The sequence below is a fragment of the Haliaeetus albicilla genome, chromosome 2 (genome assembly GCF_947461875.1).
Source record: "Haliaeetus albicilla chromosome 2, bHalAlb1.1, whole genome shotgun sequence".
In the NCBI taxonomy this organism is placed as follows: domain Eukaryota; kingdom Metazoa; phylum Chordata; class Aves; order Accipitriformes; family Accipitridae; genus Haliaeetus; species Haliaeetus albicilla.
In genome coordinates this window covers 34,581,370-34,597,635 of record NC_091484.1, presented here as the reverse complement: position 1 = coordinate 34,597,635, position 16,266 = coordinate 34,581,370, and the positions used below count along the sequence as shown (strand labels likewise).

General features: G+C 42.0%; 1 protein-coding gene across 1 annotated transcript in view; it reads right to left on the bottom strand.

Moving 5' to 3' along the window:
- Positions 1 to 271: 271 nt before the first annotated feature.
- TRIM71 (tripartite motif containing 71) overlaps positions 272 to 16,266 on the bottom strand; it is a 59,493-nt gene continuing 43,498 nt past the window's right edge. Inside the window, exons 3-5 of the mRNA XM_069770647.1 lie at positions 15,710 to 15,877; positions 4,998 to 5,132; positions 272 to 2,174 (exon numbers count right to left, since the gene is read on the bottom strand). Of these exons, the coding sequence (XP_069626748.1) occupies positions 723 to 2,174; positions 4,998 to 5,132; positions 15,710 to 15,877 (1,755 nt within the window). The 3' untranslated portion in view covers positions 272 to 722. The remainder of the gene's footprint in view (positions 2,175 to 4,997; positions 5,133 to 15,709; positions 15,878 to 16,266) is intronic.

Sequence of the window (16,266 nt, the reverse complement as noted above, 5' to 3'; positions counted from 1 at the left end):
AAGCCACTAAAATGAACAATTTGGTTTAAACTTAAACAATTTTTGTGCATTTTCATCAGCTTCACTTTGTGCTGTTGGATTACTGTGTTTCAGAAAAAAATACACAGAAATGCCAAAAAGATGCAAACTTGCTCTTCCCGGCGAGTGAATCCCACTCACTTTCACAAAACGTTCAAAGTCATCTGGGAACAAGACGCTGTGCTCACCAGTAAATCAAACACACTGAGGTATAAAAAGGAGAACAGGAAAAAGTTCTCTGCTGCAGCAGCAATTCAAAAAACAAAAGTTCCCCCCTCCCATGTCCCCACCCACAGAACTGCAGTATGGTCAAGAACACAAATTCTCTACAAACACCTACTACCATCTTCTCCATTTAAAAAGTTACATAGAGCCTTTTTTGGCTTAGTCTACAGAACTCGCCACACAAACCACCTAATGTGCACAGCTACACTTGTTTGTGCATGAAACCCCATCAGGGGGAGAGGTAAAATGTTCTGAACTGTGAGTGTGTGGGGATGGGGAAGGGGCGAGAAACCGGGGAAGAAAGGGAGGACAATGAGGTAGATAGAATTTAACTTTACAGGCTCACTCCCTGCAGAAAAGATAAGTACATTCATCTGTAAAAAAATTAAAGATGAGGTAGGTTTGAATTAACGTTGTATTTTTTCATTTTCTCTTAGAAGAATTTCCCTGAGACAGTTTCTTCCTAATTCAAACACAGATTAGAAGACGAGAATTCGATTGTTTCCGAAGTCGACCACAACAATCATGCCATCAGGGGTGATGGCTATACCTGAAGGACGGTCCATCTGACCAAAGCCGCTTCCCTGAGTGCCAAACTTGCATAAAAAGCTACCATTTGACTCGAATATCTGCACCCGGTGGTTCCTGGAATCGGCCACGATGATGCGCCCCTCTTGATCCACCGCCACTCCCTGTGGGCGCAGGAACTGGCCGTTCCCAGTGCCCTCCGAGCCCAGAAAGCGTGCTGACTGGCAATCTGGATGGATGACCAGAAGGCGATGGTTGTTGAAGTCTGTCACTACCAAGTGGCCCTCGTGATTGAAAGTCACACCTCTGGGGGAATCAAAGTGCTTCCAGAGTGCCCCTTCGAAGCCATACTTGTTGAGAAACACGCCGTCGGGCCCAAACAGCTGAACGCGATGGTTCCTTGTGTCAGAGACCAGGATCTTGCCCTCTGCATTGACGGCCACATCCCATGGGTAATTGAATTGCCCGTTCTTTGTTCCTTTCTCCCCAAACTTCAGAATGAACTGCCCCTCGAACGTGAAGATCTGGATGCGATGATTGTCCTTGTCAGCCACAACGATCCTACGCGAGATGTCGCAGGCCACGCCGGCGGGGCGATCGAACTGGCCCGGCCGGGAGCCCAGGGTGCCGAACTTGTGATGGAAGGTCCCGCACGGTTTGAACACCTGGATGCGGTTATTACTGCGGTCAGCCACAATGATGTAGCCTTCTTTGTCTACACTAACCCCCCAGGGACGGCAGAGTTTGCCGTCACTGTCTCCCTCACTGCCGAAGGAGAGCCCTGGCAGCCCAATGCCTATGTAGCTGCGCCCAGATTTCACCACAACTTTGAAGGGGCTGTTCTCAATGTGTTGGTTACACATCATCACGGATACCAGGTGCTCTCCCTCTAGCTGTGGACGGTAGCTGACCAGGTAGGTCCCGTTCTGCTGATCGCTGACGTCTGCTCCAAAAAGGTTTCCATCTGGGCCCATCACCACTGCAGAGATCATGTCCCCTCCTGAAAGGCGAGGCTCACCATCATGGTCATAGCCTATCACTGTGAAAGAGGCCACTTTGCCCTGCAGCGCACGCTTGAGGCCTTCCCCGGTGGCTTTGGTCAGAGGAGCAAAAGCCCCACTGCTGACAAAGCCCATGGATTTAATGGCCATATACAATGCCTGGTCAGGGGGAGTGAACATGATCCTGTCATCTTCCTGAGGCTGGAGAAGGCCTCTCACATTCTTCAGCTCCTGCACCTGAGCCAGCATGCGGTCCCGAGCCAGAAGAATATCCATGGTACGACCCTCCTCCAGGACCTGCTGAACAGCACTAATGGTGTTGTCCAGCTTATTTAGGTTCTGACGTAACTTTTCAACTTGCAAGTAGAGTGACTTAGCCTTGACTTGACGAATCTTTTCCACCTAAGGGAGGAACAGGGGAGAGAGAAAAGCACACTTACATCAGAAAAGACAACCTGCAACACAGAAACGTTTCCTCATGTCACTCTTCTACATGAAAACCAGTTGTGCAGTTGTTGCAGCATGTTGACACAAAAATGCAGAGCAAGCCTCAAAGCTGTGATGTAGAGAAGCAGAAACAAGAAAAAGCAATTATTTATCCAAATTCAGGATTATTACTCTCTCCCATCCTCCAGCCAAAATCATACATTCTTACTCTGCAGACCTGCTGCATCAGAGTGCCATTTGCTTACTAATAATAATTTGCTTCCTCAAATGCTATTCTATTTTCTAGTTGCAAGGTACTTGACAGATCATCTGAGGTTTTTAGGCTCCACGGAGGACAGAGATTACTGCAGGCTCTCAAGAAAGAGCAGAGGCTGAGGCTTCTCTAACCAGAATTAAGACCGATTTCAGAAGGTAGGCTGTTACACACAAAGCTGAGGCTAGGAGTCAGCATCAGCTAATGCACATGGGCTCTTGTCATTCCCCTGCCTGTCAGAACTGTTTTTACGTGACTGGATAATACCAGACACCTATCTCCAGGGATTTTTAGGGTCCAATTATTTTAATATTTTCTTGCAAATACTGGCAGTCATGCCAAGATAGTGCTTTGCAACAGGACGCTTTGTAATGTCACTTCAAATGACACAAAAGGTTGCTGCCAGTCCCTGCTCAGGGTACTGAAGCCCAAGCAAAAGTCGTTTGTTTGTAACTATTTTATATAATTTCGTGTGTGTGTGTGTGTGTGTTATCTTTACTTGTGAAAAATCACTTTAAACCATCTGGCAAACACACCTGCCTTGTAAAACTAAATTAAAATTGCAATTGTTTCATTGTTGTAAAAATACAGTTCCTTAAGTCTGAATACCTACTTGGCTGCAGAACACCACCAGCAATGTATTTTAATGAGGAACAACTCACTGTCTGAAGACTCCTTGGTTATACACTGACTAGATTAACAGATGTACAAACATACCATTTCATTTAAAGTTAAGGCATGCAGGTTTTACCAGACTTTAAAAAGTCAGAGATGCTTCCTCCAATAGATTTCCAAAGGAGATTACTAATCTTAGGTCTCATCTTAATCCTTGGCCTCAGCTTTGGTACCCAAAATTGTTATTCACTAACACATTTCACATGAGGGATTAATACATTCACCTCTTTTTGCTAGAATGACTTACCACCACCAAGTTTCCTTCTTAAAATAAAGTTTTATAACCTGAAGAGAACTTGCTCTAGGTGCAGACATTCCAGTAAAGTACATTTATGCAGCCTCTTGGGATACAAATAGCTATGGGGCAGCTCTTACTTCTCCTGTACTAGGAATACCTCAAAAGAGAAGGCTGCCAAGCTTCTTGGTAAAGGCTAACAGTGGAACGCGAACTCATCTCCCTCAATCCAAATACCTCAGAAAAAGCAGCATCAGAAGTACAGTAACTATATAAAGTGCATTTATAATCTTGCCACTGACACTTATAAAAGAACTACAGAAAAACAAACTTCTCTTAGTGGATTATTAGTCTCACTGTAGCTAGAGTAGTTCCATACAAAAAACTCTTACCAGCGTGGTCATTTTGCTGGCAACAGATAATAAACCAGAAAATTACTGTTCCAAACAATGTTGATGGAGAAGAGGCAGGGGAGGAGTACTTCAGCAAGATGGCACTGCTTCTTGGCAGCATGTTCCTCACCAACCACATGTACACGCCATCCTGCCTGGTTCTGCTAGCATAGGCAGTGGCCACACAGCACATGGTTTCCTGCTACACTTTATCTGGTGCAAAAGCATACTGTAGAAGCATTCGCAATGTAATCTTAAACTTTTCCTATCTTGATGGCACGTTTTTTCTCCCCATACCAGTACTAGCTATCATGTGATCATAGGACAAGTTTGACTCACTGATCTAAAAGACCTAATCCAAGAGCAGAGAGAGGGTTTCTGTTCAATTCTACAAGTGGGACCGAAAGGGCCAATCCAAACTAATCTGTGCTAAACAAGCATAGAAGAGCCATGACACTAAGTTACCTTTCCAGAATAAGAGACTTTGCTGTTACATCCTTTACTGCTCTCAAAATACCACGCGTGCATCGTGGCTGGAGTGCAGGAGTTGGGACTGTGCAGATACTCTTGCTGGAGATAATTCTTTTCTTCTACTAGTCAAAAAAAAAATCAGGGGGACACTACCTTGATTGAGAGTAAAGTAAGCTTTTAGGTGTGGGGACAATGAAAGTTAGTATTGCGGAATTTCTACTAGTCTTTCTACAAAAGCACATGGCCTATACAGCTTTGCTCCCTTCCTTTGTTTGAGAAGTGGATCGTGTAAGAAAACCTGGATAGTACATACCTAATTCTACAGCAACATATTAAAAAGGTTTTAAAGGTACATATTAAAAAGGTTTTAAAGGTGTTCTTCAAACAAGGTGTTTAAAGGTGATCTGATCCCCTCTCCGGTCAGTACTGAGATGCGAGGCACAGCTGCTGAGCCAGCAGGGGGAGTGCCCACCCTACCTGTGGGGCTGAGCTTGCCTGAGGATACAGTAGCCCCTACAAAAACCCAACCAGTTTCTCAGATTAAGAGACACCTTCAGCACAAAACCAACTAGGGCCAGAGTCCAGCATCCTGCTACCTACAGAAAAAAAATGAGTTTTCAGTAAACTGTAGTGTTTGAATTTAGCGTTCCTTAGGAGGATATCGGAATCTGGCCATGTACTAGTTAAAAAGCATCTTCTCAGTTTAAAAAGACACTTGTCAGCAGTTGAAACCACCAATATAAGGTGCATACCTTCCAGAGCAGCTCACACTCCCGCTCTTCCAAGGCCTTCTTATGTCTAGTAGTCACTGCTTTGACTTCAGACTGTACCACCTTAGCTTTCATCTCAACCTGCTCTGCCACAGCCTGGGCCTGTTCAATACTCAGCTGGGGAGAAAAAAAAGACAACACACTTAGGGCTCAACCAAACCAATCAGAAATGCATCAGGACTGCTGCTTATATTTGACTATGCCTTCAGGTGAAGGCAGAAAGTGACAACTCTTGGGTTTTTACCAGGCCTTCGCCCATTTCATACATCAGAGCCTGAAAACTGACAATTTTTTTTAATACATCTATTACATGGAGTTTACACCTTCGTTGTACCATGCACCACCACCACAGGACTAAATTCCCCGTGCAATTCCAGCAAGCTGCTAGTATGAACTCAAACAAAAGACTTGTACAGAAATTCATACTCATGTTTTCCTACATATAGACAACTCAGTTTGTCTTGTCCCTCAGAATGGTTCAGACTGTTGCAGTGGTTCTGCTTCTAGTAAGAAATGACACTGCAGGGAACGGACTGTTTTATCTATGCATCTGAGCTGCACAGATAAATACCTCTAACAGAATGTGAAGTTAATCAATTTTAAAAGAAAAAACAAAGATCAGATGGTTAACATTAGAAAGCATTCATAAAGTTATTCACACCTTGGATAGAGACCAAATTCTAATATAACCCTGTAATATTAGTATTTTTAAAACATTCTGTAGTATTATTCTGCAAATACGCAGAACACATCTGGCAGGAACATGTCTCTTCTCCCCTTGAAGAAAAAAAATTGTTTCCTTGAAAAAATACTTCCCGAAGTGCTCCCAGTTTCACAAAATATTTCAGAAAAGGGCATAAAACCAAGCAAGACAAAGAGCAGGCAAATCTGAAGGATCACAGTTCCTAATGGGTTCAATAGCATCAGTTAACTGAGTCTTTTCAACACCTTTGTCATAGAGTGAACCAGCATTAACATGCAGATGAGGTTGTGAGCCTCTAAGAGTTTGGAAAGATACTAGTTTATTAGTTACAAAATTCTAGAACAAAATGATGGTTTGTGAAGGTATTTACCCTAGAAAAGAGAAAGAGCAGGCAGGAGGGATCTTACCAATGTATACAAATGCCTGAAGGGAGGGTGCAAAGAGGACAGACGGAGCCAGAGCCAAATTCTTTCCAGTGGTGCCCAGTGACAGGCCCAGAGGCAATGAGCACACACTGAAACACAGGAGGTTCCCTCTGAACATGAGGAAAACACTTTTTTCACTGTGAGGGTGACTGAGCACTGGCACAGGTTTCCCAGAGAGATTGTGGAGTCTCCCTCCTTGGAGATACTCAAAAGCCATCTGGACATGGTCCTGGGCAACTGGCTCTGGGTGTCCTTGCTTGTGCTGGGAGGCTGGACAAGACCTCCAGAGGTCCCTTGCAACCTCAACCATCCTGTGATTCTGTGAGTGTACCATCAAGCATTTACTTTTTTCTCTTTTCGTAATTTTGGCATATCATAGTATTTTATTTCTAGAATTTTAATATTGAGCAACACACACAAGACATCTAAACCCCTACCAATGCCCTACACTGACTGTAGCAGCTCGACAAGTTTGACAGCTGAGAACATAACTCACTGTCATTTTCCACATTACATACTGAAAGCCACGGAAATAGCCATGGGTATTTGTTTTTAAATACAGCATTTTTAGATAGACTTTACAACACCTTTCCCTCACTCTGGTCTGAGGAACTGGTCCATTTCAGAACTTGAGCTGTTTCAGGCTAGGTAGGCAGGGAATGCTCTGGCAGAAAACATCTTTTATCTTCAGAAATGCAGGCTTGATAAAGTGGACAAAAATGTAATTTAAAGGCTTTACTGTATATTCAGGGCCTTATGGAAAATATCCTCAGCTTACTTATGTATATGAGTACGTACCAATCTAAGAACCACCTGATGGAACAATCTATGAACCACCCAATGTGATCCAGCTTTGTCTAGAAAGTCAGACAGGGCTTTTTGTTATCTTTAATGGAATTAGTTGTTAATATCTTCAAAGTGTGATCTGGCAAGTTCAACAGCATCTAGTTTATGCCAACAATGGCAATGCTAAAACATAAAAACTGAAGTGTACTGTTACTTGGACATTTTCATTCCAGGTAGTTATTTTAAGACAAATAGTTTGAATTGGATGTATCCTTCCAGGTCACATAGGAGTAGAGAACAGAAAGGAAAAGGAAGACTCCTAACTTGATCGGGTCATTAGTCTCTGGAGACAAGATGAAGACAATGCTGAGAAAATAAGACAAGGCAATGTTTCTGATCTTTAATCCAAAGAAGTCTCTTGCAAACTGGCAGAGGAAAATAGGACTGTACTTACTGAGCCCTGTGCTGCAGAGGGGCTGTCAAGAGGAGCATGCCTTTCAGCTGTTCCTCCCTCATGCAACTCCCAGGTTAGTCACCTTTGCTACATTTTTAACAGAGAATGTCTTCAAACTCATGGACAGCCTAAATATCCCAGTCCCGCTGGAGGCAGACCTGACCTGCCTTCACACAAAGCTTCTGGCAGACAAAGTTTACTTAACACTTCAAGTTGACAGAAAGTGAAAAACTCATTACAACAATTAGCAAAGCAGACATGAAGTCACAACTGGCCACAGATTAGGGCTTCATAAAAGCCAGTAAGTCTCAGTCCTAGCTGGAAGAGTCCACATGTAAGAGTACTGTGCCGCTATCATTTCTACTTTGCCATTCACATACAGAACCAGCTTCTACTGCATGGAAAATGTATGTATTTCTTACCAAAAGAGACCTGGATTCTGGTCAAGTACAGCAAAACACCCTCCTTCTCTTCAAAAAGAAACAGGTATCTCCTTGAGAAGTGTTAGGGTAACTATGCTATCCACTCATATTCCAATTCTAGCAAGCATGTCTATGAAAGCAAGAAGGTCTTGATTTACTTGTTTGAGCTTTTTGTACAACAGTACCCATCAGGACTGCGATTTGTGTGTATGCTCTCCTCATACCTTATAGCTAAGAGCAATCTCAACTTCCCTCACAATTCTTCACTAAAACCAGAGTCCATCTTCCAAGAACTCCATCATAGCAGGAGAGGTATTAACTCCCTGTGGATGCTGTGATCTTTTGTCTGTAGGAACCAGTTATGGTAGGGCAAGTAACTATATTCAATAGCACAACTCATATCATTATCTGGATTTATTTTTACTTGCCGGAGTCTGAACAGTTCAGATGAGTGAAAGATGCCCAAAACACTAAGGCTGTAATATTGTCCAGGATATTGGTAAGGTTTTGCTAAAATTCACATGATCCTGCACTCTGCCATAACAGGCTAGAGCATCCTAGGAAGGCTAACCAGCGTCAAACACAGCAGCACAGTGGTGGCGGGGACAGCAATAGGCAAGTTATCTATCTGAAGCAAAAGCAAAGAGCTTGAAGTACAACTTTTGGGAGCCTTCTTTACATGGAAATCCCTTATTCTCTTTGATTACTGTAAGATATAACAGCTCTGTCATAACTCTCTCCTGCTGTTCTGCAGGCATTTCCTGTGCAGAACTTGTCTCAGAGAGGTCAACTTTTTAGGAAACATGTTAAGCAGCAGCATTTCTTGTTCTGGTCAGACACCACACAACCTTTTTAACAACAAATCCTTTTAAAGAAAAGCAGCTTTTATGATGCACTCCACTCACAGTATGTCATACTTATTCCAGTGCTAGTGAATGAGATGGTCAGCTAGTTCACATGTTGGAGAAACAGAAGACAAAGCCTGTGTTTAGCAAAGAATCATGTTGGGTTACTGAATTTGAGATTGAGAACAACTACTTTGTTTCCTGCTATTGGCTGATACAGTAAATCACCTATTTGCAGCTGTACCTATTCACTTATGACCCTCTTAGGGGCCCCAAGATGGCCAATACCACTCCCCATTCTATTAGAGATATCACCAGTGCCTTGTGTTTAAAAAAAAAAAAAAAAAGAAAAAAGACTTTGCAATGTATCTTGAAAACTTCAGGGTTGAAACTGGTATTTCTAATTTGTCAGAGTAAAATTTAAGTAACAGTGTTTGTGCAGGTGATATGTTCCAGGGGGCCACAACAAAGGAAACCTTGCACATATTGCTTCCAGTGGGGCAGACAAGCATGTTTTCATGAAGGAAAGCAATGCAGACATCCATCACTAGCTATTGCTACCAGCACATTTCAGAATTTCTTGCTCTTCTCTATAAACCTACCCAAATAGCAGCAAAACATATTCAAAACACACACTTTAGCAGAAGAGGACAATGGCATGCAGTATTACCTGTACTTTCAGATTTCAAAGCATTTAATGAGGATTATTAAATGTGCAGGTATCAAAGTTTTTATTCTCTGGACATTTTATACAAACAGAAGAGGCTACTTTGTTAATACCTCAAGGTAGCTATTCCAATTCATACAGCATCTTGCATCTTATTAGACCTAGCTCTGCATAAACACACCCCTATGTAGAGTGTCACTGGCACCCACGGTGCTAGTGCCTACATACAAAATGCTAAATCAAACAGTCATTTCCAGGGCAAGACAGCAGACCTGGCATGCCTGGCCAGTTCCTACATGCTCCAGCCAGTTTTGAGTAAAAGGTGAAGAGCAAAGTCATGTTGGCCCCCAGGAGTCCTTTGCAAGCCTCCTTTATGTGGGCAGCTCTGTAAGTGCCCCTTTAGCTACATTTAATCACCTGGGGGGGAAAACTAGTAATGAGCTTGCTACAGTGGCTCTGACATGGCAACTGATGCTACACACAAAGCTTTGAAAAAACCAACTGCAAGAGCCAAAAGTGGCAAAGTGGTACCATAAAACCTGCAGCATTTCTGGATATCTGGGCTGACTACAGAAAGGCCCAAATCAGGATTTGCCACTTTGTAGAATGGCAATTTTCAGCCATTTTTCACATTTCCAGTCTTCTATTGGACATTAGGAACTGTAGCCTCAAGTTAACAAAAAGCTTTCTACAATTTAATCTTACCTTAACTTAAATATTCCATAGGAATATTTAAATGTAATGTTCTAGAAATATCATTACTCCAAGTTTTCACTAGTGCTGCTTTTTTAAACAAAAAATTATGATCAGAAGCATATAACACTCCAGGAGAAAAAAAAACAAAACCAAAACCCCAAAACCAAACATTACAGAGCATGTGTTCTGATGGACTACAAACAAGAACTGCAGAGGTACTGTAAAGGTGCTGATGCCCTCACTGCATGGTTTGCACAGTCCAATACCCAAATTAAATCAATGTGTCCAGTTATGTCCACACAGCATACAGTTGCTTAAAGAGACTAACTTAGGTCTCTGAAACAGTAGAGCCTGTTAATCCAGATGCTGAGCCATGATGTTAGGTTATATCAATTCAGTTCAGAAAATTATCCATTTGAACAAACTGCAGCACAACATGCCACTGTGGTAGCACCATGAGATATGTAAAGGCTGCTTATGGTAACTGTATTGCAACTCATCAATGCTAGCTTGCATAAGCATTTGTATTTTTAAATCCATCCATCCAAGATGGGAGGGAGGTATAATTTTTCAGGCATTAATTCCAATATTTAAGTTTGCTAGTTTAAGTTTTCCAGTGAAGGTGCAAACCTCTGGAGAGAAAATTCAAACTTAAAAGCACACTTTATTTTCTCCAGAGGAATCCTTCAGTATTTCAGGGGTGAATGGACCACAGGTAATACCTGAAGAACCTTAAATACACACTTCCCTACCTCAATACGGAGGATTTACACTTTAAACACTAAGGAATTTAAGAGGAAATTAATCCTACTTAGAAGAGAAAAAGCTTTGAGATGCATATTCTCTGGCAAATCCCTCTCTAGCTTTTAAAAGCACATTAAATACAAAAAACTTAAGGAAACCTTTCTGTATATCTCGAGTTAGCCCTCTTCCACCAAATGGAAGGTGTTCCATCCATAAATAGTTTGTTTTCAGTTCCTTATGGTAACAAAAAGGTACAGAGGGCTTGTTTCACAGAACTTTTCCAATTACTTATCACTGTTTCAGAGCAGGATAAAACAACTAGGACATAACAGCCAGCTTTCTCCAGCATCAAGAACTTGATATCAACTTCCTAATGTTCTTATACTAGAAAAAATAATTGGAAGATCCTATACAAAGTATAGTTGCAGTAAAAATACTAGGATTAACAGGCTTAGCAGTGGCTTTCCAGTAATATTAGTGCAGCTATAGCACAAATCACAGTAGTTGGACCAATACAAAGGTTTCAGCCTAAAAGCTGTAAAACACTAAAATATCCTCACTTAAAGAAAAATTCTCACATAAAGAGAATTTTAAAAGAAGCTTTGATAGAGGGAGGGCTAGGGGCCAGGTTAACTCATGTCAGAAACCAACAAACAGTCACTTTGGTTGTACTGCAAGAACAGACTTTTTGCCTAAGTTTTAGGCAGAACAGTAGTTTGGACAGTGACACATCAAATCCATCTTCTTCCCCAATAACCATCTGCTCACTTGTTATACTAAGGAACTCACTAAAACACAACACAAAACAATAACTAGAAGTATAAAGAAATTCCACGTATGTCGATATAAATCCTAGATTTAGAAAAGCACAATTGACTCCATTTTGTTTACAAAGCTTCATTTCAGATTCTCAAACGTGCAAGACTGACTTCAAAGCCCCACACAAGGGTGCCTGAGCTAACTCGATGTGACAAGCCCAGAACGATCCCTTGCAGCACAGCAGTGCCATCCTTCTCAGGTATCGACCTCCCAGCAGCACGGATCCCAGCAGCACGGATCCATACAGCAACCCACAGGGAAGCTTCCACTGAAGGGGCAGAGGCTCAAGGCAACGGATCAGCTTCCTCCTCTGGCTGGCCAAGTTTCTTACAATACTTGCCTCCCTGCCTTCCCTAGAATAAAGGTGTTAATCTACTTCATATGACCTCCCCCACAATTTGGGAGAGAAGAGGCATTGCCTTAATGGCTGACCCCCCTTACCACCAAGGCCTAAGCCTTTCACATGCTGGTAGATAAGAGAGTGGCTCTCTCTGTTCTGCGCATGACCAGTCTCACTGCATTAATTTAAGTGTGGAAGCCTGCACTGTCAAAGATCCCAGCAAAACCAGCTATGGTTTCAGCTAGGAAAGAATTTATTTGTTTTCCAATAAAACCACTTTTAAGACAACTGACACGAACAGATCAAATTATGTTTTAGCATGTCCACCTGGAAATTGACCCTAAAGGGAACGAGCACTCAATGCTTTACTGTTACCCAAGTGCATTAGATTACACACACATACATACATATATACAATTACACATGTATAGATGTATTTTAAGAACATGACATTTTGAAGAAGCCATCTATCTTTCATCATAACAGATTTACATTCAGTTTGTGGCCCAGTCCTTGGAAAAAATTCTGAAAGACGACAGCTAAGTGTTCACGTTCATGAGGTAAAACAAGGCAGCAGGACAAGCTCCCTGTACAGGAAGGCAGCAGTCCTGCTTCCCCCCACCCCATTAATCTAATTGTCAGCTTTGGCTCTCATATAATCCTGTGAATCAATTCAAGTCTCCGAAAAGGCTAGGAAAGTATCCCAGCAAGGAGGATAGCTTTCCACTGAGACAAGAAAGAGGTCCTACAAGCAACAGAGTTGGGTGTTTCTGCTCCATTCCCGGGCACCTTCGACAGTCCTTGTAGCACTGCAGTGAACCACCCAGGGGGCTGACCAAGCCAAAAAGTAATCCCATAGAAAGGTTACCCTTTCAGCTGGATCAGCTCACCGCTCAGGCACACAAGCACAAGTTCTGGTATTAGGGACAGGCTTAGAAATGCATGGTCCAGGCCAGGACCAGCACAGGAAAGCAAGGGAAGCCTTCCATTGCTGCAGAACTTCACTGAGGAAAAAAGCAAGCCTCTTTCTGCCAGTCTTACTATTTCTTACAGAGGACTTCAACTCCTTTGAAAAGTGAGGTTTGGACTGTCCAGGAGTGACAGACTACATCAGACTTCAGTGGATGAAGAGGCTGAAATGTGTCCCAATTCACAGCATTTTTTTTTTTTTTTTTTTTTTAAGAAGTCTGAAAAACAGTCTTACCTCCAAAGCCGCAGGAAGAGTTTAAATAAACATTTCTTCCTAAAAGCCTTCAACTTTGGTTAACCAGATACTCTCCAGCCAGCTGACTCATGGCTCGATTTCCTCTCTCTTGCAAAGCCCTTCAAATTCCACATTTTCCCCTTTACTCTCAACTACCCCTCCTCATCCATCCTCAACATCTTGTGTCAGAGAGCTATCACTTTCAGAGTCTATTAAGAAAGACTTACTAGTACAGGAGTATCTATGAGCTCTAGTCTATGTTCCTCATATTGCAGCTTGTACTGGCATTTAATTCTCTGTTGACTGCTTCCAAACTTTAAGAAAAGCACTCAAGCCAATTTCTTTTAATTTAGACTCTAATTACTTTAAAGTTTGTTTTAAATTCATGCTGACATGCTGTCTCCCCCCTAGGATAAATACATAGCTTCACAGCCCTATCATCCCAAGAACAAGGAAAGCTCTGCTCCATGGAAATTTTCTTACACAGCAAGCTCGCTGCATCAACCTTTGAGTCAGGCACCTCTGTTTTTAACTGCATCACGTGCTCTTCTAGTTGTTGCTGATGTTGCTTAGGTAAGTAGCTGTCTTGAATTGTACAGTATGCCCATTCCTTCATATGCACACACAGATTACTACCTCCTCAGCTTTATCACTGATCTGCTCGCTCACTACCCTTTTGCTGGACAGTAGTTCAGATTAAAAAGCCCACTAAACTAATAAAACTCAGTTCTTGAGAAGCATATTTTACAGAATCTTTACACAAGCTGCCCAGTTAACACTTGCAAGATAGCCTCTTAACCTGGATGGGCTCTAGCTAAACCAGGGCAAAACTGCACAAACTAAGTTCAGTTAACCTGCTTGTTTGAGTTACATGAGCATAGTCAGTACCACCCACCTTTTACCTGTACCATCATAAAGTAGTCAGCTCACCACAACGGCAGGAGCCTCCAACATAAAAGCCAAAAGAAAATGGGGGAGGAATGAGCAAAGTAAACCCAGTAGGAAGCAAGCAGGAACAAAAGCATTCATGCAATAGTGGCAGGGTGGTACTCAATGACATTCAGCTAGTTTCTACTCTAAGAGACAGTCCCTCCTTAGATGATTTATCTGCACCAGTTAGATGATTAAGAGCCCTGGAGGTCAAAAGCAGTAATTTAATTACTAACAGACAAGCCCTTGTCTAGGACAGCCTGGAGAAATTCAGAACACTGCACCAGTGAGGTTCTTTAGTATAATCCCTTCCTTCTTGCTCATTTTGGGGACATGTGAAATATTTCAGTATGGATACTGCTGAAGAGCCTTATGATCCAATTTAAAACAAATCTTGGAAGAAGCTACGGTTTGCAGGACTCTGTCCTAAGATGCAGTTTGAAACCCAGCTCTAAAAACTTGGTGTTTGGTGTTCTGTTGTAACAAGTTAGCATCACAAACTAAAGGGAGACATCAACAACAGTTTACTATCTATACCATCCTAATACTTATTCCATTCCACAGGTGCAAAGACTTAAGGCGAGAAAAGTTAGCTGCTCCTGTTCCACTGAACAAACTTACTTCCTCATCTACTAGAAACAAGCAATGATGGGTGGGTAATGGGTTTGTTTGGGTTTTTTTAATTATTATTGTTTGTACCATGTACATGCCAGGAAAGTACACCCAATTCAGAAAGTAAGTTTACTTCCTATACATGGCATTCTACCAATGTTTACTCAAAAAAATCTTGTTAGTTAAATCACATAGAAGTGTTGAGTTTCAGAATATCCAGCTCAAATCTAGAGTATCTGAGGCCAAAAAACCTAGAAGGTAGTAGTGTGGAGTGAAGCTTCCCACTGTGTTTTCCCCATCCAAAGTCTCTTTATACAGGCAAAACTACTGCTAATACCATATAATAGTTACTACTAGGTATTACTCAGCAAAAGTAACTATCTACATATCCCTGCAGGTTAACTCCCTATGTAAATTCCTTCTGTAGTCTGAAGTACTGTGCTAACCTTCCTTCCATTTCTTGCCAGGTATTTATATTTGCATTATAAAACACAGCTGAAGTAGAATGCAATAACAAGCAGTTGTAACATGCATCTGTGTGTGCAGAGTAATCCTTGTATGGGGATAGCTCCAGATCCTCTGCACAGGCAGGTTAGAAGTTTCACACTAATCCAACAGCTGATTAGTATTTTATATTTGGTGGCAACACTGAAGACATAACCAGAGCCATAGGTAGTTACAGTGCTAGATGCTGTACAGGCATGAAAGACAGCTGAAGTAAGTCTCAGTTGTAAAAACAAAACCAGGCTTGGCACCGCTATACAAGATCAGAACTTTCTTCAAAATTCTTCACGCTCAAGTGCATTTGTACAGAGCTTCATATCTATTGTGATTTACATGACAAGATTATGCTGCAAGAATGCAAAACTCATAACAGCACTTTGTTTTCAGCTCCACAGCCACTTCTGTCAGAGATCTGAGAGAACAGAAGGGCTGAGAAGACTGACAACAGAAGCAGAGAGTTTTTTGCCTTGACACCTTGCCCTGTAACAAGCTGTGGGGGAAGAAGGAGGGGGAAATAAAATACTCAAGTTGGGAGTATCTTACTTGAATAGCCTGTCGTCCTTGCTGAGCATCTGCCAGGAGCTGAATGGTGAGAGTCCTGGAATCCTGTAGGGCATCTTGGAGGTAGATAAAGCTGTGACCCACGTGTCGTCCCATGGTACATTCCCGACATATGGGGACAGAGCAAGTATCACAGTAGAAATGCAGTACCTAGAAGAAAAAAAAAAATCTGTACCACTATCTAATGAAGAATTAAAGAGAAAATAGAGCCAGGATGTGAAAAAATCCAACAGCTCAAATATAAAGGAGATGGTTAGAGGCAGTAGCAATAGGCAAAGACTTCACAATAGTTTCTCCACAGAGCGAGAGCAATCCTTCCCAGTAAGCTCCAAATCATAGTCTCGGTTAGATGGAAGTGTCATTGTTTTCTTTGCAATACAATACTAGGAAGAGTGTCCACATCAGCTCCTCTTAAGAGCGGAAGCCATCTGCCAACACTTGCAGATTGGAGATGTCATCTATGGCAAGTTTCAGGTGAAGACTTTTCCTGCATACACAAACACCACATTCTCTTAAGTGGATCATTTAATAATCAATGC